The 27,907-nt window shown below is 37.2% G+C and overlaps 1 protein-coding gene across 4 annotated transcripts in view; it reads right to left on the minus strand.

Moving 5' to 3' along the window:
• CHD8 (chromodomain helicase DNA binding protein 8) overlaps nucleotides 1-27,907 on the minus strand; it is a 58,102-nt gene that overhangs the window by 20,133 nt on the left and 10,062 nt on the right. For 3 of the 4 annotated variants that reach the window (XM_074294186.1, XM_074294187.1, XM_074294184.1), the window contains exons 2-15: nucleotides 13,817-14,874; nucleotides 12,871-13,248; nucleotides 11,832-12,217; nucleotides 10,503-10,617; nucleotides 9,166-9,348; nucleotides 8,991-9,059; nucleotides 8,192-8,247; nucleotides 7,640-7,757; nucleotides 6,418-6,501; nucleotides 2,960-3,097; nucleotides 2,677-2,798; nucleotides 2,272-2,515; nucleotides 494-670; nucleotides 102-245 (exon numbers count right to left, since the gene is read on the minus strand). In XM_074294186.1, coding sequence (XP_074150287.1) covers nucleotides 102-245; nucleotides 494-670; nucleotides 2,272-2,515; nucleotides 2,677-2,798; nucleotides 2,960-3,097; nucleotides 6,418-6,501; nucleotides 7,640-7,757; nucleotides 8,192-8,247; nucleotides 8,991-9,059; nucleotides 9,166-9,348; nucleotides 10,503-10,617; nucleotides 11,832-12,217; nucleotides 12,871-13,248; nucleotides 13,817-14,659 — 3,057 coding nt within the window. In that variant the 5' untranslated portion in view covers nucleotides 14,660-14,874. Of the gene's footprint in view, nucleotides 1-101; nucleotides 246-493; nucleotides 671-2,271; nucleotides 2,516-2,676; nucleotides 2,799-2,959; nucleotides 3,098-6,417; nucleotides 6,502-7,639; nucleotides 7,758-8,191; nucleotides 8,248-8,990; nucleotides 9,060-9,165; nucleotides 9,349-10,502; nucleotides 10,618-11,831; nucleotides 12,218-12,870; nucleotides 13,249-13,816; nucleotides 14,875-27,907 lie in introns of those variants that run through there. The other variant, XM_074294185.1, reaches the window with a different exon arrangement.

Raw genomic sequence — 27,907 nt, forward strand, 5'->3', positions numbered from 1 at the left:
TTTTGTGCATTCAAATATTTTGAGAAGGTATGCATAGATTTCACTAGACTGTCAAAGAGTTCATGACATAAATATCAAAAATCACAAAATAGACTTTTTACCTGCTCTTCTGTCTTGAGATCACCAAAGTCCTTAAGAAACTCTGATTCTGAAGGAAACTGTGAAGGTTCTAAGAAGTGTAACAAGCTAAAAAGTTCTTCAACAGTGTTTTGCAGGGGTGTTCCTGTGAGCAGCACCTTATGCTCCTGAAAATGAAGAACCAAACATTATAAAACATTTTTGCTTTTATTATTAAATTTTATTTACTAAATTGTCATTTAGTGTCTCTGGGAATCTCATCTTAATTGGCCATAAAACAAGCAGGTTTGCACTGATATCCAACATGAAAATCCTTACTTTGCTTTGTTCTTTTATTAACATCTTTAGCAGGGTACAGAAGTTTAATATCATAGAAATAACTAACCTTTCCCACAAATAAACATAGTAAACTCACCAGGTCCATGTGCTTGAGACTATCAAGCAGTTTGCAATTCCGATTCTTGAGTCGATGAGCTTCATCAATAATAACACAACGCCATTCAATCTCCCGTAGCTCAGGACAGTCTGACAAGATCATCTCAAAAGTGGTGATCAAGGCATCAAACTTGTATGCCCCAGGGATAAGTCGTCCCTGAGCATAAAAGAACAAAAGTTAGAAATTATTTGAAGCTTTCTAAAAAAGGTTATTCTGAATTTCCTGAACTATCCTCTCACTCTATGTATTTACTGATAAAATAATCTAAATCACTTTCTTCCTAATGAATACCAAATAATTTTATAGTGCTGATTGATTTACTGCATATTGCCAGTTCAAATTCAACAAATTTTTATCAATCATATATTATGTTCAAGGAATTTTGCTGGGTGAATCAAAGACTGCTAGAGGTATAAAGATGACATGATAAAGACTCTGTTCTCAAAGATTTTATAATTCAATTTGGGGTTATAACATGCACACACACACAGAAATACACATTATGGGGAACAAAAATATCATATAAAATAGAATGAAATAAAGACAACCTTTATCACCTTATACCTCAAAATTGTTTAAATATTAATTTTGTGAGGAAATCACTTTCAGAAGTCTGTCTTCAGAGACTACTTTAAGGGTCCATAACTTCACTGATATGGGTATTCCCTCCTGGGACACAAATTACTACCCCTTAGCTGTCTTCCAAGAAGTGCTATGGACAAAAAAATTTTCATTGTATGTGCAACCTAATGATGAGCATCTCTGCACTGAGTTAAGCTGTTCTGTGGATAACAGAAATGTATATGTATATATAATAAGTATATAAATATATACCTATACACAGAGTACATGTCCCTGGGCCAGACATGAAGCATTTCCAGCTTAGTAGGACTTGTCAGAGTTTATCCTCTGGAAGGAAGCATACCTTTAAAATACCCAGTCATTTTCATACCATAAATCACTGGAGTAGAACTTTAGTAAAGGAAAATGGGGGAATCATCATCATTTGAGATACTTCTCACTGTCCCATTCTGAAAGATGGCACTGAAAGGGAGTGAGTCAAAAGAGGTCCGAGCTCTAAGCCTGGCTCTGACACATATACTAAGGTTGCTGAGAAAGATACCTCACCTTGATAAGCCTTAACATTATGCAAGAGTTTAAGGGACTTATTTTAACATCAGGAGTTAATTTAGTACACAGATTTTGATCTTAGTTGTCAAATTTTTTTTTTCTTATTTCTTAATTTTCAATTGTATTTTGGGTTGTGTTGCTGGTTAATTGGTTTTTTGGATATGCAATATGTCACTAGACAGATGCCTTTATATATAGCCCAGATAAAAACCTCTATGAAGATACCTTGAAAAATTATGGAAACACTAACATCTAAAAAGGCAGGATGAGCTAAGGGGATAGTTTGGTTTACTCCTCTTGTCATTTACTTGCCAAGCAGCTATGTATTCTCCTCAGATGAAATAAGAATGCAATCATCACTAACCATTCCTGGAAAGGATATGGCAATCAACTGCCCTATGACTTCACTTACCATCCCTATAACTTCCCAAACTAATATATCCATCTATGATCAGCATTCCATCATATATACTATTTTTTCCCATTAGAATATAAGCTCCCAAAGGGCTGGTACTATCTCATTCTTTATATTTGTGTCCCTAGTGCCTGGAACATAAGTGTTTAATAAATGCTTTTATTCATTCATTCATTATGTGAAAAGGCCTTTCCCTACACAGAAGGCTCACCCTTGAATCTTTGCAGTACATCTCATATTGCTGAATCATTTGCCGACTGGCCAGACTGCCATGGTAAACAATAGTGTTCATCTCCGTCCATGTATTGAACTCTCTCTCCCAGTTGGTAATTGTAGAGAGTGGGGCAATGACCAGGAAGGGGCCATGGATGCCTACATTATATTCTTCTTGTAGGAAAGCAATGGACTGAATTGTTTTGCCCAACCCCATTTCATCAGCCAGGATACAGTTCTGCCTGCAGAACCATCACAAAAAAAAAACAAAAAACAAAAAACAAAAAAAAACAGGTAAAAGGGTGTTTCCTTTAACATGGAAGCATGAAATGGTAGCTCTAAGAGATGAATAGTGAAAAGTAAGACCAAACTAAGGCCAAACTTTTTGGGCTCATTGCTTTACCTGTTGTACCAATTAAAAAGTAGCCAGTTAACACCTTCTAGTTGGTATTCTCGAAGCTGATTCCTGTTTTTGTACTCATGTGATAATTCTAATTTCTTCCAGGCACTTGCCTGAGGACGATTCTAAGAAATGAGAAATACATAAGAAATAGGATGAAGGAAATAGTAGCAAAACTGGGCAGTTTCGAGACTGATAGGTGGTAATTATGGCAGTTCAAAGAGAACTCAATACAACATTAAGTATTGTTAAAAGGTGTACTGTTTTAGGGGCAGCACCTACTTACCACCCTTTTGAGCTCTGGATGCCTTGATTGGATTCGCTTAAACTCCCGGACTTTGCCCTCATCCACATCTTCTTTCAGTTCCCAAGTACTATCCTCATAAGGTAGAGAACACCATTTGACCAGGTAGTAAATTACAGGCTAAGAGAAGAATAAGTTAAGATTTTAACAGAATCCTAGTTCTTGTCTGGGGCTTTTAAGAGTAAGTTACTGCTCAACCATACCACAAACTGTCAAAACTTCAATATAACAACAAAGTATAAACCTCTTTCTAGGTTTAACCTAGTGAAACCTTGGAAACAACATTAATAGCTCTTATCAATTTAGCTAAGTAACTAAAAGTAAAGTCTGTCCTAAAAATGAAATTTCTATAGAACATTCAAGTATTAACATATCATCAATAGTAGAGGATAAGCAAAAACTATCTTTCTACTGAAAACTTAGTCCATAGCTGCTATGAACATGTGCCTTGTTCTATTGCTTTCTTACTGCATAAAGCCTTGGCTGTAGTCAGGCTATTTTTAGAAGTTGGAACAGGCTAAACCTGTAAGCAGCATAGCAGGGCTCATTTTCAATAGGCCTCAACCCCTGGGGCTATCAGTAGTCCAGATGCTACCTCAAGAATAGTCAGAAGTTTGGTGAAGAGGTTTCCTTGTGAGCCACAAGGAGCTAGGAAAAAATTAGGAGAGAAAATCATTGAAAAGAAGTAACAAGAGTGAAGGTAGAGAGGAAATACTAATGTTCTAATTAAGAGCACTATACACAAAAAATATTTTTTGAGAAAAGACTGTTTGAAGGGAAACAATAGTGAACCATGACAACACAAGAAGCCAAGCCTTACTATTTAAAATAAAAGCCAAAATGACTGAGCACTTGCAAGACCTTGTTAAAATTATTGAGTTTCAACTTTTGGTTTAAATAGGAGGGGAGCTGAATGTAGAGGTGGCAAATTGGGGTCCAACTTATAGAATTATGGAAGCATGATGACATAAAATCACTTCAATAGCTGGCAGGCAATTATGAGAAAAAAGTGGGCCAACAAGTAAGTCACATAGAAGACATTAATTAACAAACTCTTAAGTACCTATTATATGTGAGGTACTATAACAGAATAATAGTTTTATTCCTTTTATCATCATCATATTATTCTATTAATCTTGTCTCATAAAAAGGTAGCATGTATAGTAGTTAGACAGCTGGTCTAAGAGCCAGGAAGACGTGAGTTCAAAACCCAATTCTTTTTTTTTTGTTGTTGTTGTTGTTGTTGTTGAGGCAATTGGGGTTAAGTGACTTGCCCAGAGTCACACAGCTAGGAACTGTGAAGTATCTGAGATCAGATTTGAACTCAGGTCTTCCTGACTTCCTGGCTTCAGGGCTGGTACCTAGCTGCCCCTCAAAACCCAATTCTAACAGCTATTGGCTTTGTGACCCTGGACAAATAGGTTAACTTTTCAATAACCCAGATAACTCTCAAAGACTACAAGTTATAGATAAGGTTCTAATCTGCATCTCATGTTCTTCCCCATATAAAACCATGTGTTGAAATTTCCAAGTCATATACTTCATTTTACAATTCAAGGATTTCAACAGTTTTAAAAGAAGCAAAAATTGAGATATGAAATGATCAAATGCTTTAGCCATCACCTACAGCAGGTCTTCAAATTCCTATACTTAACACTGTTCTTAACCAATATCTGAACAAAGCATGTTAGGGATTAATAAACTTTTCAAAGAGTTGTGGCAAGATGATAATTTTTTTCTATGTTATGTCAAAGGCAGAGAGACTATGAAATATTTGCTAACTGAAGTCACTTCAAGGGCTGATGAAAAAGAGCAAGTACTTAAATAAAGACTTCTGAGGAGAAAGGCCAAATATTCAAATATTAAGGAAAGTACTCATTGGTTGCTCACTTTTCAGAATTAACAAATAGTCACTGTGCCAATGACTGTTCTATATAACAGGCAACTAGATGGTTAGTATTGGATCCAGAAGCAGGAAGATCTGAGTTCAAATTTGACTTCAAACACTTGTTGCTTGTTCTTCATTCTTGAAGAGTACTATGACATCAGGAAGATGTCAGGACTTGCAAGTGAATTGAATTTAAATGAGAGAGGGTTCACCTTTTCTTTTAGAGCCACTGGATCTGGTGGTCAGATATAGATCAGGACAACTGAAGATGATCCCAGATACACTGGGAGGTCTTCACCTTTTTAAGCTAAAGTCTTTCCCAAGTCTCAGTTTGTCTAAGGCAAGCCCTTTCAATGATTAAGGCTAGGTAAAAATGAGGCAAAGAATGGCCTCCTTTACATAATTTAAAAAAATAAATAAAATCAATTTGAGAGAGGTAGACTCTCAGGACAAAAGAGAGACAACAGTCATTTATACACTGAGCCATCAGAATCCAATGACCAAGCGAGGCTTAAGCAGGGACTGGCAAATCAGTAACAGAATGATTTGGATTTAAGGCATGGTCCATAAAAAAGAAATCTAATCTCAAAATTCCAAGGTACCTTGTGATTTCAGCAATCAAAATTTATATTCCTTTGGGCAGAGCATCCACAGGCAAGGGAATGTCTTTATGTGGACAGAGGGAAAGAGGGAGAAAGAGGAGAAGGCAGAGAAGGAAGGAAGGAAAGGAGGGAGGAAGGACTGCAATGCCCAAATGCCACTATATTGTACTACAGATATTATTACACCAGAAGGAACAGACATTAGGGTGGAGTAGAGATCAGGGGAAAGAAGTGTTCTCTAGTGGCACAATAAACATTAACGATTTGTGTTGAACTCAAATGCAATGCTAGCTGTAAGCTAACAAAGGCTCTGACCCTCCATTCTTCTGTATCTCCAAGTGCCAAAAAAAATAAAATAAAATAAAATAAAATAAAATAAAATAAAAGGCTCTGCACTTGGCTGCTCTGGTTTTTAAAGCAATACTCAAAACTCAGAAACATGGAAAAGGTCAGGTTTTTGAGACAACCAGAGTTGTCTAGATCCCCATTTAGATGGGGATATTAATAGTACCTATCTCACAAGGTTGTTGTGAGGACGAAATAAGTTAATATCTATAAACTAGAGTGCTTAAAGTGCTAGTTATATAACTGAGTAAGAAAAAAAAAACCCCAACTACTAATGAGATTTCAAATTTGTTAAAAAAGAAAAGAGACAACAACAACAAAAAGGTAACCAAGTTTTCTTATTCAATTTAATGGATCCAAAATATAATTCCAAGGAGATGACTTCAAAAAACTTCCAAATAAGTACTTGGAATCTTAAGTCTCCTAGCCTATTTTCCCTTCCAATTTTAGTCAGTGCTTATCTCAGCCATTCAGCCTACTACTACTTTCTTAAGAAATTTTTACCTTTACCTGGAAAAAAATTAAAAATAGGCAAGAGCTTACCAGTTCTATAAATAAGAAACCCACTATTATGTTCTTTTCCCTGTTTACACATTACAACTCACCTCACCATTGTCTTTGTCAATGCTGTGAGACTCATCCAATATTCTATCCACTTCCACATAGTCTGGATTAAAGGGCTCTTCATCCTGGTTTGGTCATGAGCACAAACAATAAGACCACAAGACCATCCAGTTAAGACTTACTTGTTCAGTCTCCTATTTATTTGTTTGGGAATGTTCTGCCGATGTAGCTATGCTCTGTGGATGAATTACACTCAGTCCTTGCAAACTTAATAGATAAAATTAAACTTAATAGATAAAAATTAGATTTGTAAACACATTGCAATTAACATCTCAGAATATAAGGACTAGCTTCTTTGAGTCAGTAACATCTTTATGAAGAAATCAGAATGTCCTTGGTCACACTTGTACTTCTTTAGATGAAGAGTAAGAAGACAGCTCTTTTCTACAAATCTGTTAAATCATGCCAGAAAATCAGTCTTTTTTGCGATGATTACATGAATCTTATACTGCCTAGGAGTTACAGTCCTTTTCTGATAATATCCCCCCAATTCTTCTAAACTTCAAAGATTTTTCTTTTTATTAAATTAACTAATTACTGCTATCACAGCATAGAGCACAGTGCAAAGGATCATAAAATTTCCTACTTTGGCAGAGGAACATTTTGCACACTTTTGTTACAAACAGAAAAGGAGAGCTGAAAATGACTTAAAACTCATAAACCTGGTGAAAAGATTAACTAATCAGGCTAGATATAAACACTGAAGAAAATAACAATCTTGTCAAAAGATGCTTCAGTGAGATTGGATTAGAAATTTTAATAAAAGTAAGACTCAGATATTAAGACAGTTTCTTATGTCTATAGCTACCAGTAACAGTTCATGACAAGTCTTAGAAAAACAACAAATCCCAAATGGACCAGATCTTTGTTTCATTCACAGTAAAACAAGAAAATAGTTATTAATGGCTTTTGTTTCACAACATCTTTCTTTGACAGAACTTCAAAGCACTTCTATATATTATATAAGGAATAATTTTACAAATAAGAAAACAAAGTAGAGGGAAGTTCAATAAGGAAAGAAACCCACATGTAGCAGTGAAAAAAAAAAAAAAAAAGTCCAGAAATTTCAGTAAAGTGCTATGTATTTTTGAAGGACCTAACTATAAATTCAGTGATTAGATGTCAAGAAATTAAGATCCCACTAGAGATCATGCAGAAAAAGAGAAAACAACAACTGAAGAGGCAGCACCTATTCCTAATTACCTCATGGAAGAAGTGTCTCATTTGAGCCATTTTGGTTTTGAACCGCTTAAGTTTCTGATGGATCCTCTTGTCTTTCTCTAACTGAGAAATAGTGGCCCATTCACAGTGCAGATAAGAACTGGAGAAGGAAAAAACAGAACAAAACACTAAGTCTATAGGAAAGAGAAACAGATAAGCAAGTAGATCCAGACTGCAGCAATAATCATCAATAAATTAATAAGTATTTATTAAGTTTTCAGTATGTGTGAGGCATTCAAAATAGAAAAACAAAAATTCCTTAAGGAGCTTATATTGTTAGAAGAGACAATATGCAAATTTTAGTATATTAGAGAGATGTGTAAATTTTAAGTGTATTCATTGGGGTCATATTGAATCGTGTGGACAGTATTTTATCAGATACCATCACTCCTCTCTAACAGAAGAAAAACTCAGATGAACTTCCCAAATTTATTATATGGGCTGGGAGGTGGGCAAAAAAAAGGAGAACCACTCCCTCCCATGACAGACTATGGGGAGTTTCAGTGATGATTATTTTTGGTATGAGATACTTACTAGTTCTTATACTTGACAAAAAATTCCTCTGCTTCTGTGTATTGTCCAGAGGGAAGCTAAGGGGAAAGAATTGAGGAAATTATAATTCCATTATTTTATAATTACCCATTCTTTATCATCCCAAATAAGAAAAACTAACTTTAACCACATAGGGACCACTACATAGGCAGAACTCTTCTTTTTTTTTTTTTTAATTAATTTTATAATTATAAATTTTTTTTGACAGTACATATGCATGAGTAATTTATTTTTTTTTAATAACATTATCCCTTGTATTCATTTTTCCAAATTTTCCCTTTCTTCCCTCTACTACCTTCCCTAGATGACAGGCAATCCTATACATATTAAATATGTTACAGTATAACCTAGATACAATATATGTGTGTAAATCCAATTTTCTTGTTGCACGTTAAGAATTGGATTCCGAAGGTATAAGTAACCTGAGTAGAAAGACAGTAGTATAGGCAGAACTCTTGTCAGCAAACCCTGGGATACAACATGTCTAATCCTCTTATTGTGCACTATCAATCCAGGATGGGAAAGAGTTGGTTTCCTATCATGACAACAATAGCATGCTCCTAGCTTGTCCTTTAAATAAATTTCTACATCCTTTTTCTACCTCAGCTTGATAAGTTGGAGAAGCCAATGCAGTTATTTTCTTTCTAATTTTTGACCAATCCATGTCTGCTACCTTTCTAAAGGTAAACTCTAGTAACATGTCCTGATGAATAAAGTCTCTCAATAGTGAAACATCTGGAAGTGGAAAGATGCAGAATGACATCAAACATAGAGGCCTAACCTCCTTTTTCACCACACGCATAGAAAGCACTTTGTCCACAATGGCTGCATCTTCTTCACTGGGGTTCTCCTATAAAAAGAGATTTAAGTGGTCAGCAGAGAATTCTGAGCAATAAGGATAAATTCCTCTCTTGTTCTTAGTATTCTCCCTGAAAGGGCTCAAGTAGTCAGCTTACCACAAAGAACTGCATAGATGGCAATGTCTCGCCATCAGGTTCCTGAACTGGCTCAGGCAGAATGGGTTCAGGCTTTACAGGACCAGTCACATCTACCTCTTCTTCCTCCTCATCATCTGTGATCTTAATATCCAAATCTTCTGTGTATTTTTTTCGCTTTACTTGTCGGTTTGATCGTCTCTTCTGCAGTGGCAACAATGGTTAGACAACTCAAGATGAAGTGATAATAATTGGCAAAAATTCCAGTAAAGTTCCAATTTTTTTCTATAAGCCACAATAATCCCAAACCTTACTTCTTCTTTTATCTACCACTTAGACTATAAGTTCATATAGGTCAGAACTCTCTGTTCCTTATATATTATATTATATATATTCCTTATATATGTTCTCTTATCTCCTACATCCATGCCTCTGCACTGACCACCCATGCCTAGAATACAGTCTTACCTCTCACAATCCATTCCTTCCTTTAATATATAACTCTCTTCTGTATGAAACCTTTCACAAACCCTCCAATTGCTTATGTCCTTCCCCCGAACTAGAATGCATTTACCTACTTTGCAAAAGTAGGTAACTTTTGCAGGAGTAAGCCTGACTGCCCATGAAACAAAAGAGTGTACTCTGGGAAATGGTGATAGTTATTTCCAATCTAAAAGTCAACAAGGACTTGGTTTTAGTTGATATTTATATATAAAACAATTTAAGGTTTGTAAACCATTTCACATATAGTAGCTCATTTGATCTTCGCAACAAGATATATAGACACTATACCAGAAGAGACAGACATTGGAATGGAGATCAGAGGAAAGAAGTATTCTATAGTGATACAATGTATAGTAATGATTTGTGTTGGACACAAATGTAATGCTAGCTGTAAGCTAACAAAGGGACCGATCCATCATTCTTCTGGTCTTCAAAATATTTATCTTCAAGTGGAAAAAGAAAAAAAAAACAACCAAAAACCTCTGTGGCTGTTCTAAAGAGGTAAAAATCCAGAAGTCTAGAAAAGATCAAGTGAGAAAAGAATGAGAGTAATTTTGACTGAAACCAAAATATTGCTAACAACTAGTACTGCATTCTTCTTATTATTTTAATTTATATCTTTAATTTTTGAAGCAACTGGAGTAAGAGAAATAATAGTTTTTACTGCTTTTACAGCATTAGATCTAAGAAGAGTTCTAAAGATGATTTTTGTAGAAAAGCAATTAGGGAGATACAAAATCTTTATAATGTATACTTTGGATCCCTTTAGATTTAGACATCATTATTTTAATTTGGGGACTTATCTTGCTTTGTCACTAAATTTATCAGCTCAGTTTTTCCAAGATAGCTTTTACCTGAATGCTGCTTTCTTCCTCCTCCCTGGGTGATTGTGCAGGCATGACTTCCACATCAGAATTATCAGATGAAGTGTTACGTTTCCTCTTCTTACTCACCACAGGAGTGATGGTGCTGGGAGAGGGAAAAATTTTCACTTTTAGTGAAGGATCTGGGGAATCCTCAGATATATATCATTATAGGTACTCAACTGTTAAGTCTGTAGGAGATGGTTGTAAAAAGGTAAAAACTGATGGCGCATGCACATATGCACACATGCAAGGGGATAAGGATACTTGGTAAGAAAGAGACAAAAATTATCTTGTGATTAGGCCCAATTCAATTCTCTAAAATCATTAAAAACCATGGAATCTGTCAATGTTGTTTTTATAGTTGCAAATCATTATTTAATATCCTGAATGAAAAGCAGAATACTGGTAATGGAAAAAATATTAAATTACAAATCTGAAGACTTGGATTTTAATCCTAGTTGTACCACTCAGTTTCTTCATTCTTAAAAACTTGGGTTAATACCTGCCCTCACAAAGTAGTTAAGAAGATCAAATGAATTAATGGTTATAGAAAATTTTTTGTAAATGGTAAAGTGTGATGAAAATATATTCTGCATAAGGCTGTCTTAACTACTACTGTTTTGCAAAATCTTTAATATGGTATAACCAGCTACATATAAAGTCACATGAAACTTTACAGTAAAGCCATTCAGTACACTGCCTATTTATAATGTTGCTATGGAATCATCCCTCATCCCAATAACATTCTTTGGGCTAACATCATATTTTCAGAATAATTTAATGATGCTGAGCAACTATTACTCCAGCTACAAATCTCCGATGTATTTTGAAGAAACTATACCCCTGATGTATTCCTTGATGTATGTGACTCATAAGTATGAGAAGTAGGAAATGTAGTAAATTGGGGATAAAGGACTTCTAATTATTATAGGAATGATAGAATAGGTTATAACTCCTTTTAGTATGGCTCAAGGTTATAGAACTTGAATGAAAGGTTGAGGGATGAGAGAATGGAACCATTATCACCTTGTAGCTTCTTCCTTCCTATTAGGAATCTTGGAAAAATTTGTACAAAATGAGGTCCCACTTTGGTGTAATATAACATGCTCACAGAGGTATCATAAGAGAAAGAATTATGAAAAGATGGTAACACAGTTTACTGATGGAATATTAAATGTTGTATACAAATACTTTACTGCCTTGTCACAAATCTTTATTGCAAAAACTGCCTATCAGATGATATTCCCAATCTACAGGTGACCAAAACCGACAAGGGTTGCCATTAACTCACTTCTCAAAATGGCAGCAGATACTCACTTTAGCTTACTCCTGCCCTTAGACTTGGAGGTACCAGAAGCTTTGCTCTTTTTGGGCTTCTCCTCCTTGAGCCTTTCTCCAGTATTCTTCTTCCTGCGCTTCTTCTCACCTTCTTCCTCAGGTCGGACACTGGGCAACTCATCTTCATTTAAGACTCGTGGGATATTTTGCTCACCTCGGGCCCGAGCTCTGGCAATGGCCTCTGCTACTATCCTATTAGCTTTCTCTTGTTTCTTCTGGTGTTCTAGCCTTCGGTTTTCCTCCACCCCAGCTTTTCCCCCAGTGTGGGGAGCAGGGGCTGCTGGAGAGGACAGAGCTGCCACTTCACTGGCACTCAACACTTTAACCACTGACAGGCCTGAGGAGGCCCCTTGGGAAGAGCCAGCCTGCAGAGATAGATAAATCACAGCTTCAATGATATTTGTCAAAAATGTAGTCCTGGAGCAAAGAGGAAGGGCAGTTTAATCTTCATCTCAGCAACAAACAGGGTTTGTTGCATTTTATGGTATTTTAAGTTTTGCGGCATTATTTGTGGAACTTTGAGAGGAATAAAAAGCAACATAAGACATTAATTCAAACTTCAATCTCCTCAATCTGTCTTCCTGTTTTCTCATTCCTGACCTCCCCCAATAACTCATCTAGAAGCAGCAAATTAAACAACTAGCAAAGACTATTAGAGAAGGCATAGTTAAGAATGTAGCTGCTATCGATATTCCTGACCTATTTGGGAAAATCATTTCATTGGTCCTTTTTCCTTATCTTTAAAATGAAAGATAGATGATTTTATTTTAGTTATTTTTTTTTAAAAAGGTTAAAAAAAATGTAGAAATGAGTTGTAGCAAGTCAAAAGCACTAAATAAATTATCACTTCATTTGTCCACTTCCCAAATTAATCCTTTTATCTCACTATTATGTTCTATTAGTTGTATTTGGGGGACAAAGGTAACAAAGTTAATCTGGGCTCTATACTTAATAACAGACTGCTCTGGGAGTCATGCTTTCTTTCTTTTCTTTCCACCCATTACAGAGTTACCCTTACCTGTGGCTGAAGCACCACTTTAAGCGGCACTGTAAGTCTTTGGCCTGGGCTTTGTCCTGGTCCCATAATCTGGGCTGGCTGTACCGAGGAAAGGGTCACTGGCTGGGCTGAGGGTGGCTGTTGCTGCTGCTGCTGCTGCTGGGCTGAAGGTGGCTGCTGTACAATCTGAATCTTCTGCTGTGGCTGCTGCACCTGCAGCTGGATGGTCACCACTTTGGCAGGCTGCCCCTGGGCATTCTTGGCCTGAGTCAGGGCTGCCAGCTGGTTGCCCTGCAACACAATCTTGCCTGGCAGACTCCCTAGCACAACATGCCGATGGCCTTGAGGACCCCCTGACTGAGGCTGCTGGAGAACCAGAGTGATGCGTTTTGATTCACCCTGTTATTAAGGACAAGTAATAGTAAAAGAAGATTTTTATGGTATTATCTGAGAACCAAAGTATACATTAATTCTATTACCCAACTTTCTGGCCCTAAATTTACATGTCCCTTCCATGTTCAATTGCTTCAGAGTCTCTCAAGAATTTCTTTATAATAACAGGGACATAGATAAAGGATATTTTATTGGACAGAATTCAATCTTGATGATGAGACGATGAAGGCTTATCTTTAACCAACTTTTCAATAAGAAAAAACAAACATACATTTTTTTTTTAGATGTTACTATTCACCACTATTCCTCCCCACCCACATTTCAACAATTCAACAACTCCCAGTGAAAAAACCGTGAGATGGTAAAAAAAGGAAGAAGGGAAAATATCGAACACTGAGTCATGAAGGGGAGGGTCTAATGCCATATTATCACTATCTACCCTGTCAGGTAACAAAAGTTACAAAATCAAAACACAACTGAACATGGAACTTAGACAAGCTGTCTTATTTATACTCAAGATTGAGTCTGACCCATAATCAGATTATACACCACCTTCCCCTATTACATGAGTCACCTGAGTGGGAGCTGAGGTCAGTGTGACAGCAGGTTTCAGGGGTGTTGCTCCAGTCCCGGGGTTTCCAGTTGTAGTAGAACTCTTCACCGGCTGCAGGACCAGCTGCTTTACTGGCCGGCTGGGTTGAACAATGCGCTGCACTGTGGCCTGGCCTCCAGTGACCTTAGTGGCTAAGACTGCATTGCCAGAAACAATGGAGACACCTGGTCGAAGAGGAGTACCAGTTAGCACCTTGGTAAAAGTGACTTTACCACCATTGGCTGTGCCAGCCACTAAAGGCTGTGCTGTGCTGGTGATGGCCTGGGCTTGTATCTGTGCCACATGAGCACCTGTGACTGAGGTACCAGGTGGAGCCTTGAGGATGACAATCTTGGGAGCTGTCTGAGGGGGTTGCCCTGCACCACCACTGGAGGAGACAGCTGTTGCAGAGACACCCATAAAAGGATTTCCTTGGCTCAGGATCTCCTGACCCTTGGAGACCTGAAGAAGTCCTGATGGTGGTGGTGGTGCCTGTAAAATAGTTTGGTTGGGTTGTTCCTGGGCCACTGGTGGAGTGGTATAGCCATGCAAGGTCAGGGACTCTGGGGCTGGAGTTGCTGATTCTTTGGGAGGATCTGTAGGAGGGATTTCTTCTGTTGGAGGGGGCAGGCCACTTGATGATGAACTTCCCAAGTCACTGCTTCCACCATCCTGATTCATCTGATCTAACGAGTCCAGGGTACTTGGCAGCCCAAGGGCTTCTTCAATGGGATCTCGTGTGACTTGGTTGAAGCTGTCATCAGTTAAAGAGTCCAGGCCAAATAAATTGGGGTCATCAAAAAGGTCCATGATGGGGTCTGCCATTCTTGGTAAGAGATGTGGAAAGAATTCACAGAGTTCTAAAAAGGGAAGGGGAGGGGGATCTTGGCTCTCCCCTCCCCTCCCCTATTAAAGAAAAGCTGCACACAATGGGGAAGAATAGCTATTCTGCAGAAGAGACAAGGGACCAACACATGTCAAGTTGTCTTGGCCGTCTTGGAGTAAGATGGTTAAGTCTTCAGAGGACGATGTTAGAATTCCTATGTGGGAACAAAAATGGAGGGTAAAACCAAGTAGCAAGAAAGTAATAAATCTACTATAATGAAAATTCTTCCTTCTTAAGTAAGAAAGTTTTTCCTGCCTTCCAGCTCAGTAGTATCAGAAGGATAAAAGGAGAAATAAGAGGTCTGGGGAGAGGAGACATGACAAAAAGAAAAAAAAAAAAAAAAAGATCTAATCATAGCTTTGTTTCAAAATAAATGTCAATCCAATTTCTCCTTCCCTGTGGTTCTTTGCCCCTAACCTCCTCTATCTTTCTTCCCACTAACAAGCTCGTTTTGCTTCTATTCACATATTTCCACAATTCCCAGTGCTAGTTAGAGATTAAGACTCAAAACATTTATTGTTTTGTGGTCTTAAAACTGGCAAAGTTAATGCTATACCACTAGAAATTTCAATGAGTGTAGATGAAAATGTTTTTGATACATTCCATTTAATAAATTTCTTTGTATCGATTAAGATTTCTTGCTATCTTTCAAGCCACAAATGTACTTTCAATTAAATATACTGCACAAGTTGAGACAAATGGGATTCTCTAAACTTTCAGCAATTTCAAGATCTACTTCTTCCTTCCTTCTCTAGAATTTCCTGAATATGAACCACTTTTCCCAGGATAGAAGATTCCATTTGGGATTCATAAATACAGAGCAAGGAGAAGCCACAAAAATCTTCTGGGTCAATTCCCTTATATCAATAAGCTGAGGAAAACTGAGGCTGCAAAGAAATGAAAAGACTTACACAAGAAAACAGGAAGCAACAGAATCTAAATTTGAACCCATGGCCAGTCTCCAAATCTAGTCTAGTTTCCCACTTGTCTGATGAGCTTAATTTATTTGGCCTAGATTCCCTAAATAATGATGGTAGGTCCTCAGTCTTTGAGACCTTTCTAAAATTAAAAAAAAATGTTTTCTATTCTAAGAGATAAATGGGATTATACAAATGAAATATCAGGGAACTTCCTATACTCTGTACAAAATAATATTTGTTAGAATAGATCTGCTTTACAAAGGGCAATTAAATATACTTCTTTAATTCATTATAGGGCCATAACATTTTTTGAAACTACTGGCAAAGTGAAATTGAAAAAAAATCTGGGCCAACATTGGCTAAATTCTATCTGACAATTACAAATGAAAATGAGAAAATCTGTTCCTTTTACATGACAATCCCAGGAACTTAGTAAAGTATTGGAGATACAAAGACAGCAATGTATCAGAGAAAGTTACAAGAAGGTCCTGTTCTGTAATAATTGAATGTTTACTCCCCTGTCTCCAAGGTATTATATAGTAACTAGTCCCATAACAGTTTCAAAAGATAGGGGCATCAGATGGGGAAAATGACACAGAAAGTGTTTAAAAAAAACAAAAAACAAAAAAAACTTAACACAACAAGGGATTTACCTTCAATAATGTTTCCTTAAATATTTCCCCTATAAATTACTATATATTCTCTGTTTATCTAGTCTTTTGTATAATTCAGGTTATGTAAAAGTATAGGAATGGCTTGATACCATATATAAAAAATCATGTTTGATATGTCAATCAAAATTTAAAACTCCCTCACCAACAGGATCTTATTCAGTTCCATGAAATGTATACTCATCATCTAATTTTTTTTTTTGGTTATTCTCAACCTTGCCTCAATCATTCCTTTAAACTTATGTCTCCTCCACAAATCAACATTCTCTTGATTTTGTAGCTGGCCAACACTTAATGAATTTAATCCAAATGTTTAATAACTGACTTAATGAAAGAAATTGTGATACCAAAGGGTGATGGAATCAAATATTCCTTATTTAGTAAAATGACTAGAGATTGAGTAAATATTACTATATAAGCATTCATCTCTATTATTCTTCATGGTTATATTTACTCTACAAAATATACCCTATCTTCATCCTTGTCAAGAGCATATATTAATAACTGATAATAGTGAGATTGATGTAGAGAATATTGTACTTGGAACCAGAAAGACTTAAGTGCAAATCCCACCTGAGTCCAGCTGTGTGACCCCTATTCAAACCACATAACTTCTCGGAGCATGGGTATAAAGTAAGGGGGGAGGTAGTCTAAGATGTATGATTTAAGGATGCTACCAAAAAAAAAAAAAAGTACTTGTTTCCTGTCCTCTAAGTTTGTAAACTGAAAGCAATTCATAAATCTTTTGAATATCCTTCCCTGTTATTATTATCACCTCGGTCTTTTAATCAAAATTCCTTATTATAATTTCTTTACCTAGTATCAACTTGAAAGAGAGAGAGAGAGACTTCATTTCTAAAGTGTTATAATTTCTCTATTCTCATTCCATTCAAGCAAATTTCTCTCAATAACTTATAACCCCACCTCCTGTACAAGTTTGTAGACCAACAAATTCCTCTTTCCTAGTCTCACCAGGCCTAGAAAACTCAACACTATTCCAGATCAGTGTTGTATTACACTAAAATTTCTCTTTTTACTCAGTCCCACTATCTAGTTTAACCTCCAACTTTATTTCAACTATTCTACCTCTCCCTTCTAGTTTGTTTCATATCTACCAGTAATTCTCAAATTCTTCTTCTCTTTCAATTATCAATTTTGCTCCCAACATATATCTACAGCTTCTTTCCTTGTACTTTCTTGTTTACCTAGGCAGTATGAAGCACATGAAATCTATTCTATTAGCTCAACTCCATAAATTCAACAAGGTTCAGAACCACCTATAGTTCAATCTTCTCTTTAATTTCCAATGGTTTTCAAAGAGACTAGAAAACCCACATAGTATCTGATTACCATCTAGGTGAAATTGCTGTCCAAATAGATAGAGCACTGAACAGAATTTCAATATGTATAATAAGTAATGGGAACTAAGGAGCTGTGGGGGAGTTTAGGATTATAGTCCAAAACAGAATTATATGTGATTAAAAGCAAGATGCAAAGTTCAAGCTCTCACTTTCCATAATCCCAACATTTTTCTATTAAGGAAAACAAAAGCAAAACACAAATGGACAATAAATAAAAATTCTCATCCAAAATCTTCTGAAGGAACAAACTGGCAGCTAGTGTCAAAGTTCTGGGCTGTATGTCTACAAACTCCAAATACTGCTACCTCTAGAGGAATATTTTATGTAAGCCAGTTATAGCTGTCCCTTTGAAAAGATGGGTTCTGTTACAGTCTACTCGTCCCATTGCAGGGAAGGCAGTTTTATTCCTGTACTTTTTACTCCAAACATCTCCCTCTCAATTTCTTCGTACTTTTTATTGACGGGTAAAAGAAATCAGAAAGGCTACTTACTTCCAGATGCCTGGAAGACAAATGTTTGACATTAAAGTAAACAGAATACAGCTTTGGTCTTTCTTTATTCTTATTGATTACTTTAAAAAGGCAAAGGACAATGCCACATTTACTATGCACTTTTCAAAAACATCATGAAATTCATTTAAACAACATTGCTCACAAATTCAGAAGAGAATTGATTATTCTACTTCTATTAACTTGACATTTTTATCTTCAAAACTCTAAAGTTTGTTATGATTTCCTGAAGAGGACTGGATGGTATTATGTGTATGTGTATACACCTTGCATACATACATACAAACACACGTATGTATTTATGGATACACTTATGTATTGGGAAGAATCAACTTAATGATAAATCCCCTTAAGCCATAAGAGCATTCACAAAGTTTAAAATTAAATGGAATCGTCAAAAGAGGAAAGCACCCTTAAACTAAGTATTATACTGTGGAAAAAAATCCCTAACCAAGAAATCTCTGATCCAACAACCTTCAACAATGGAAAATATACAACATTTTGTGCTCTCTAGAAGAGAGGTACCTCATATACTCAAGGTATCACTTTCCTTCTACTCCTCAATAAGTAACATAAAAAAGATAGAAAAATAGGGTCAGTTAAATAGGAGAAATTAACTTGAGGCCATAAGAGTATAAGCTGTTGGTTAGTGGAGATCATACTAAATCCCATTCCTTGCCTTTGTAACACTTTGCATCAGGCTTGGACAAGCCACTGACTCAGTTTCTCCACCTGCAAATTGAGAGCATTAACAACCCAAATCTCAGATTGTAGGTGTTATCTTCAAGCAGAGGATGAAGCCTGTAATTTGAGCCCATACTAACAAACATGGAAAATGCAATAAGCAGTAAGAATGCTATGTATAGTTATGTCCATGAACGTTTAGGGGACAAGGAAAAAGTACCAAAAGGAGGTCCTGTGTTGGGGGGAGGGAAGGACTGAGGAAGTGGAGGTCTCAATGAGTGGGAAGCGAGGCCAGGGGAGGAAAAGGGACTGAGACATTACCTGCACAAGCAGCCAGGGGTGGTGCCAGCGGGGCCGCAGAGCAGGAGAGGAGGGGAGCTCTGGCGAGGGGCCCCCAGAGAAGGGGCCAGGGAGACGTGCATTTGGGGTAGGGGGCCGGCGGGAGTGCCCTCTGAGGCGGGGAAGAGCAGCACAGGAAGATGAGGGAGGGGGAGGATGCCCGGGGGCGAGGGCGATCTTCGGGCGGGGGCTGCGGATGTGAGGCTCAACACAGCAAAGAGGGAGCAACAGAGAGAAGGAAAGGAAAGGAGAAGGGCAGCCGGGCCGTGCCGCACCCCGCAGGGCAGAGAGGCGGCTTTACCTGCAGCGGCCGCGGGGGGCCGGTTCGCCCCTCTTGCTGTCTCTCCAGCACCAGTTCCCCTCCTCCAGCGCAGCCTAACGTGCTGCTCCCGCCCGCCCCTCGTACCCATTGGTAGATAACCCCCGTCACTCAGCACACCGACAACGACACCGAGCAAGGCGAGGGGCGGGACTAGCGAGGCTTCCCCCTCCCCCTCTGCCACCGGGTTAGGTTGAGAGCTCATGAAGAGGCCTATCCGGTTTCCAGGGCCAAGGCGAAGCCTGCGGTTCGCGTGAGAAAAGAGACTGGCCCAAGAAGCAGGGTTGCGGCCTCCTCCTCTCCCTGCAGGAAACAAGTTCCGGGAATTCAATTCTTGATTCCCCTCGACCCTGTACTGTATTCCGTTCGGAAAGGGACAGGGGATGACCCCGGTGAAAGGGGGTCCTTGGCGCCCCCTCCGGGTCCGGGGCCTTCGGGTGCCAGAGCCGGCCAGCTCCATACATTATCCACCCCCCTTTCTTTCGCCTCCCACTCCCCCCAGACCTGCTTAGTGAAAACCCCTGGTCCTTGACCCAGGGCTCCCCTCCCTACGGAGTGAGTCAGCCCCCTTGCTGCAGTGGCAGCCCTTACTCGGAGGTTCCGGCCTCTCTGTCACCAGCCAAAGTGCTGGGCTGCACCAATGAAAGCCCCCAACCCTTCCTCTGCAGTGTCCTGGAAACAGGGAGACAGCCCAGACACCCGGTCACCCATCAAAAACACTTCTCCGCTTCCCACTTCCTCACCTCTACTCCGTGTGCTTCCAACACAATTCAATGCAGCAAACACTTTAGTCCCTACTAAGAGCAGAACCCATCAGTCAAGCAAAGCAGTGTGCTTCTCCTTCGGCAAAACCTTTCAACTAGTGACACTTTGGTCAACCACAGGATGACAGAAAAACAGGTCTCAGGTGTTTACATATCAGTTAACACTTCACTCGCCCAACCAGGTTATGTCACCAGAAATTACAGTCCAAAACAGTACAGATTTCCTGTAAAAAATCAATTATGTTCTTCTTTTACACATTAGAGTACCAATCAACTGGTTTAAAGGCCTCACAGCTAGGTGGTGCAATATATTGAGTGCTAGGCCTAGTCTGTCTGCCTCGTTTTCTCAACTGTAAAATGGGAATAATAATTGCACCTATGTTCTAGGGTTGTTTTAGCATATAGTAGGCATTTGTTTCCTTTCTTTCTTCCTAGTTCCATCTCAGCATTATTATGCCTAACATTAAGAACCTCTGAAACACCAATATCTATTCATGTTGATTGCTCCTCAATTCTCTCAAATCACTCAGGCTCAAAATCCTAAACTCTTAATACTTTCACTATCTCCTTACCTCCTAAAATATAGGCTCATCATCAGTTTTGGAGATTGAACTATCACAATTTTGTAATGTATTACTATTTGTATTATTTTGTATGTGAGCTCTTTGAAGGCAAAGATTCATTTTAATCTCTGTATCAGAAAATCAGAACAGATTTTCTTCCTATGTTTGACAAGCTCTCTCAGTCTTTGATGGATTTTCATCCAAGTCAAATCCACTAACCAAGAGTATCCTCCAAGCTTTAGTCCTGAGCCCTCCTCCTATACAATCTTATCAATAATCTCATCAGCTCTCAAGGATTACATTATCAGCTCCATGCGAATGATTCTCAGATCTATTTTTTTAGCCTTAATTCCTCCCTAGCCTTCATTCTAAACTCCAACTGTCTAGTGGGCATCTCAAACTGCATGTTTCATATATGTCTCAAACTCAATATGTATAAAACCAAACCTCCCCCTTCCTCAACTCTCCTCTTCCCAGCTTCCCTATTACCATTAATGGCACCAATATCCTCCTAATCATCTTGGATCACATTCTTGGGGTCATTCTTGGTTCTCTCACTCCACATATCCAATGCATAACAGTCATATTTCTACACATCTTTAGTCAATGTTCAGTTATTTTCCAAACTCATACAGCTACCATTCTGGTGTAGGTTCTCATTACCTCAATACTTAAACTACTTACCAAAGTGATCTTTCTAAAGGCAAGTCTGACTTTGCCTCTTTTCTCTTAATAAATACCAGTGGTATCCTATTATCTCAAGAATCAAATATAAAATTCCCTGGCTTTTAACAGTCTTTGCAATCTAGCTTTTTTCTATTTTTCCATTATTTTTATACTTGACCCTTCCCAACCTCTCCCTCCACTTTACAATACAGTAACACTTACCTTCTTGCTATTCCTCCCACATGACATTTTGATCCCTCACTCCTTGCCTTTTCAAAAGTGACTATCCTTCTGCCTGGAATGTTCTTCCTCCTCATATCTATCTCCTGACTTATTTCAATATTCAGGTCAAATTCTACCTTGTAAAAGAGGCCTTTCCCAGACTCTTCAACGATTGTGTTTTCCCTTTTGGATTAATTCTCATTTATACTCTATACCTTGTTGCACTATGTGTAACATGCTGTTTGCATGTGGTCTCATTAGCATGAATTCCTTGAGAACAGAAATTGTTTTTGCTTTTGTATCTCCTTTGTGTAGCACAGTACTAGGCACAGACTAATAACTTCATTAATTATTGTTTATCAATTGAATAGGTCCTTAACATTGTTGAAATGAATTTAATTCATCCACTTTTCGTTCTTATTGTCACTACTCTAGTTCTGTTCCTTCCTACATCTTCCCTATCTTCTTTCTAATTAGTTTCTTGATTCAGATCTCTCTATATGATCTAAACTATCCAATACAACCAGATTATTTCCTCCCCCCTCCCCACACAAAGAAATGGGAATAAATGACTTGCCCAGAGTCACAAAGCTACTAAGTGTTAAGTATCTGAACAGACTCTGGTGTTCTATCCACTGTGCCATCTAGCTGCTCTAGACTACTCTTTCTAAAGCATACCTTTCATCATAGTTAAAGCTGAAAGGAGCCTCAGAAAATCCCTTCATTTTACAATTGAGATAATCAAACTACAGATAGGTGAGGTGATTTGAATTTCCCTTCTCACCTCAACCTCTTGAAATACTTGGTTTCAACACTCAAAACTTTCTATATCAAACCATTACTAACACCTATTCCCAAATGCTAGTGCACTCTCAATCCAAATTACTTAGTATTCCTTTTGTAAATACTTATATGCACAAGTTTCCATTAGAATATAAGCCCAGGGTTGTTTCACTGTCTTGCATTCCCAGTAATCTCTTGAATAAATGTTTGTTAACTGATTCATTACTTAGTAAAAACTTTATATATTCTTGTTGATTGACTGCCCAAAGTTATACTGGTAGTGAGTGGCAAAGCCTTCAAGGCCTGAACCCAGGTCTTCTAACCATAAATCTATTGTTTTCACAGAATCATTTTTTCTTGCTTAAAAATCTTCAGTGGGACTCCACTGCCTATAATATAAAGCACAACAATAGTCAATGACTACTGTTTGGTAAACACAGAGACTCCAAGTTCTGGGACAAGAACTCACTATTTGGCAAAAATTGCTGGGAAAATTGGACAACAGTATAGCAGAAACAAGGCATAGACCAACATCTCACAACCTATACCAAGATGAGATTGAAATGAGTTTGTGCTTTAGGCATAATGGGTGATAATATAAGCAAATCAGGAGAACATGGGACAGTCCGTCAGATCTTTGGAGAAATTTATGGCCAAAGAAGAACTAGAGAACATTACAAAATGCAAAATATATAAGTTTGATTGAACATTAAATTAAAAAGATTTTGCACAAACAAAATAATGCAATCAAGATTAGAAGGGAAGCAACAAGCTGGGAAACAATTTTTACAGTCAGTGTTTCTGCTAAAGGCCTCATTTCTAAAATATATAGAGAAATGAGTCAATTTTATAACAATGCAAGACATTTCCCAATTGATAAATGGTCAAAGGATATGAACAGACAATCTTTAGATGAAGAAAGTAAAGCCATTTATAGTCTTATGAAAAAAGGTACTGTCACTATTGATTAGAGAAATGCAAATTAAGACAACTCTGAGGTACCTATTACACCTATCAGATTGGCTAAGATGACAGGATAAGATAATTGTTTAAGGGGAAATGGGAAAACTGGGACCCTACTATATTGTTGGTGGAGTTGTGAAATGCTTCAACCATTTTGGAGAGCAATTTGGAACTATGCCCAAAAGACTACAAAACCATGCATGTCGTTTAATTCAGCAATAACTCTACTAGGTTTCTATCACAAAGAGATCATAAGAGGAGAAAGGACCCACATGTGCAAAAATGTTTGTAGCAATCCTTTTTGTGATGGCAAGGAATTAGAAATTGAGTGGATGCCCATCAACTGGGAAATGGCTGAATAAGTTATGGTATATAAATATAATGGAATATTAATTGGAATAATAGGCAGGACGATTTCAGGAAAGCCTGGAAAGACAACTAATTCTGAATAAAATGAGCAGAACTACAACACTATATACAGTAACAGCAAGATTATATGATGATCAATTGTGACATAGCTTATGTATAACCTATATCAGATTGCTTTCGGCCTTGGGGGGAGGGGATTAAAGAAAGGAGGGAAAAAATATTTGGAACATAAAATCCTATAAAAATGAATGTTGAAAACTATCTTTACACGTATTTGGAAAAATGAAATACCATTGAGAAAATAAAGTCTAAATCACTAAGGTTGGCATACAGCATATAGCATCTTCTGTGATCTTGCTTTAAAAAAAAAATTTTTTTTTTTTTGAAGAGGGCATACAAAATAGTGAAGAAGACTCCAAGAAATAAAACTCCTTATACCAAATATAGAAATATGCTGCTTAGAGTACTGGGACAGTAAGTGACTTGCCTGTGGTTACACAAGCTAGATTTGGAATTCAAGTTGTCCTGACTCCATCCATCACATCATACTGCCTATTGGAATGTAAGCTCCTTGAGGCAGACATTATTTTATTATTTATACCATAGTGAAAGTGTTTGGCACATAATAAGTGTCTAATAAATGCTTTTTTATTCACTGACTTATTCACCATCCTACAATCTAGCTAAATTACTGTTCCCTGAGTAGATTTTATTTCTGTGACTCAATTCATTATAATTTATACCTTCTCTACTTAAATTCCCATAATTCAAGGTCAAACTAAAATACTATCTTCCCTGCCAAGGTTTTTTGATTCTTCCCACCAAAATGTACTATGTCCGTTTATAAATTCACACATGACACCATATTTGTTCACAAGTTTTCCCACTCATAATCTACCTTGTATTTTAGTTATGTGTTGCATACATTCTATCTTGTATATTATTTTAATTTGTTGAACAAGACTTTTTAAGCATCTAAAACTTTTAAGCTCTGTGCAGAAGTTAAACAGTCTTTCCCCTTAAGGAGCTTACCTTCTGCTGGGGAAAATGACATAAAAAAAGAGTTTGGATTTTATCTTAACACTAGGAAACAACAGACCTGTGTTTTAGGAATATCGCTCTGGTAGCTGAGTGGAGGATGGATTAGAGAGGAAAAACACTAGAAGCAGGGAGACCAAATAGGAGACAATTGTAGTAATTCAGGAAAGAGGTGATAAATGTAAGTGAAAGCAATGGGAAGAATGTAGATTCAACAAGTAGAGGCAAATGAATGAACACAGGGGAGATCACTCACTTTTGCAATTGGTACCTAATCTGTGGCATTTAGTCTTATAAAGAGTTTCCTGTGGGGCAGCTAGGTTACATAGTTAATAGAGTACCAGCCCTGAAGTCAGGAGGACCTGAGTTCAATTTTGACCTCAGACAGGTAACACTTCCTAGCTGTGTGACCCTGGGCAAGTCACTTAACTCCAATTACCTGGGGGGGGGGAGGGAAGTTTCCTGGGATACTGAGAAGTTAAATGAGTTATAATCCCTTTATAATTAGAGGTAAATTTATTCCTGGGTCTTACTGCATGGATGGTATCCCATTCATTTTGCCATGCTTTCTCTAACCATACGCATTATAATGTAAAATAGAGTAGTACTTATTTTGACAATTCTACACTGTAATTTATGTTATTCATAACACATACTCTTAGACATTTAAGTATAAGATACTGAGTCCAAAGAGAGCATAAATCAGGTCCTTAGATTCTTAAGGCACTACTTCCCAATCCCAGATCATGACCCCTCATGTCTCCAGTTAGTATAACCAAGGGACTAACAAAGAAGGGTAAAGAATTATGTAAGCACCTCAAACTCCTCTTCTATTATGGGAAGGAAGGGAGGAAGAGAAGGAGAGAGGGAAAGAGAAAAAGGGAGAGAAAGGGAAGTAAAGAGAAAGAGAGAAAGACAAAAAGACAGAGAGGGAGAGAAGGGGGGGAAGAGAGGGAGAGAGACAGAGAGAAATGAGTGTATGTGTGTAGAGGTCATTCCAGGACTAGATTTCTTCCTATTTTGTCATTAGGCTATTCTATTATTGAGACAATTTTGCCTCCTCCTATCAGCAATAAAATCTCAAAAAAGTACTAACTAATCATCATCTCTCTTGGGACAGATCCATCATCTTCATTTCTGGTGTCAAAGAGAAGGGGAGATGGCCAAGTATAGGGAAGTAAGTCAAATGAATAGTCTAAAGAATATTCATTGTTACAGATAGAAAATTTAATTATTTAAAAAGTAAATACTTCCTATTTGTTTCCTTTTAAGCTATAGCCTCACCAAGTCTGGTGAAAGAAGCCTGGAAGGAACTCATAAGCCTTAAACAGCTCCTTATGACATAAGAGTAAGGCACAGAATGGGTTAGGAAGCCAAAGGAATAGGTCAAATGGATAGAAGAAAAGTCTATATCAGAATCTTTTCTAGTAAAATCCTTAAGAAATGACCAGTCTAAAGATAACAAAAAAAGAATCTAATTTTTCAAGATCTGGCAAGTTTTCTCTATAACTTCAGCCAACTGGCTTATGATCCTAAGAGGTGATAAGCCAATTGGCTTATGATCCTATTCTATGCTTTTGGATCCTTGAATATTTAATTAACTAATTTGATTTTCTGTCATATGTATATGCCATTTTATATTATTCTCTAATTGTTTCATGTGTAAGGTCTTATCACTCAAACCAAACTGTATGCTCCCAGAGGTCAGAGATTCTGTTATGTAAATCTGTATTCTTTAAAAATCTTAGAAATGCTATACATATAGTAGGAACCTACTATATACTTGTTTAACTAATAGTCAAAATTTAAATTATTCTATCCTGAATGGCTACAGAAACTCTTAGACGTAAAATAGTTTGCAAAAATGGGCAGTCAACTAGGAATCTTTCATTGGGTCATTCTCTTCATTCCAAAGTCCTATCCAACTCTATTGCTGAGTTCTCTTTGTAAATTAATTTCTAGTTAGAATGGGGTCATATTAAATCATACCAATATGCAAACATACCTATATATTTATTTTTATCAGCTTCAAAGAAGGAGAAATAAGCCTTTACATAGTACTTACTGCATTAGGCACTGTACTAAGTCCTTTAAAAATAATAGGTAATATTTACATAGAGTATGTGCTCAGCACTATGCTCAATGAGTTACAATTATTATCTTATTTGATGCTTAAGACAATCATTGGAGGAAGATGCTATTATCTCCCTATTTTAGATGAGGAAACCAAAGCAGACAGAAGTGGACATGACTTGCTCAGTCATAAAGCTTGTAAGTGTCTGATTCTGAACTTGACCTCGTCTTCCTGACTTCAGATCTAGTGTTCTATCCACTGGACCACCTAACAACCTCAAGGCTAAAAATAACTGAAAGAGGCTCTTAACCTTTCTTGTGTCATAAACTCCTCAGAATGTTTTAAAATATATAAAATAAAATATATAGTATCACAAAAAAACCCAATTTCACAGGACCTGAGTTAAGAATTCTTATTTTAAGAGATTTATATTATGAATATTGATCAAATAGAACAATTTAAGCCTACCGATCTGATCCTACAATTGGACTTACAGCACAAATCACAATTTCAGAACTGGAAGATTCAGCTCAAACCTCTAAATTTAGAAGAAAATGAGGTCCAGAGAGAGTAGACTTGCTGCCCCTGCCAACAATAAAAACAACAATGACAAGACTTATACAGCTCAAAACACCTAAAATTTGGCTGCATTAATATCCAGGTAGTCAATCATCAAAAATATTAATTTTTACTTATCTTCCCTGGTTTGAGCAGGAGAGATTGCTTTATCTGTAATATTTGAAGACATTTATATTCAAAGATTAATTATGATACATAATTTTTGCTTTTCATCCTAAAAGACCAACTAGCAAAAAAAACAGCCTTAGAAACTGTGTGGCTAATAAAAATTTTGTGAGTTGATTTAAATATATTTATGATTGAAAATAAAGTTATTTTTAAGGTTTACTAAATAGTTCTTTTCCATCTATGGGAATCAATGTA

The sequence above is a fragment of the Sminthopsis crassicaudata genome, chromosome 2, assembly GCF_048593235.1.
Source record: "Sminthopsis crassicaudata isolate SCR6 chromosome 2, ASM4859323v1, whole genome shotgun sequence".
Classification (NCBI taxonomy): domain Eukaryota; kingdom Metazoa; phylum Chordata; class Mammalia; order Dasyuromorphia; family Dasyuridae; genus Sminthopsis; species Sminthopsis crassicaudata.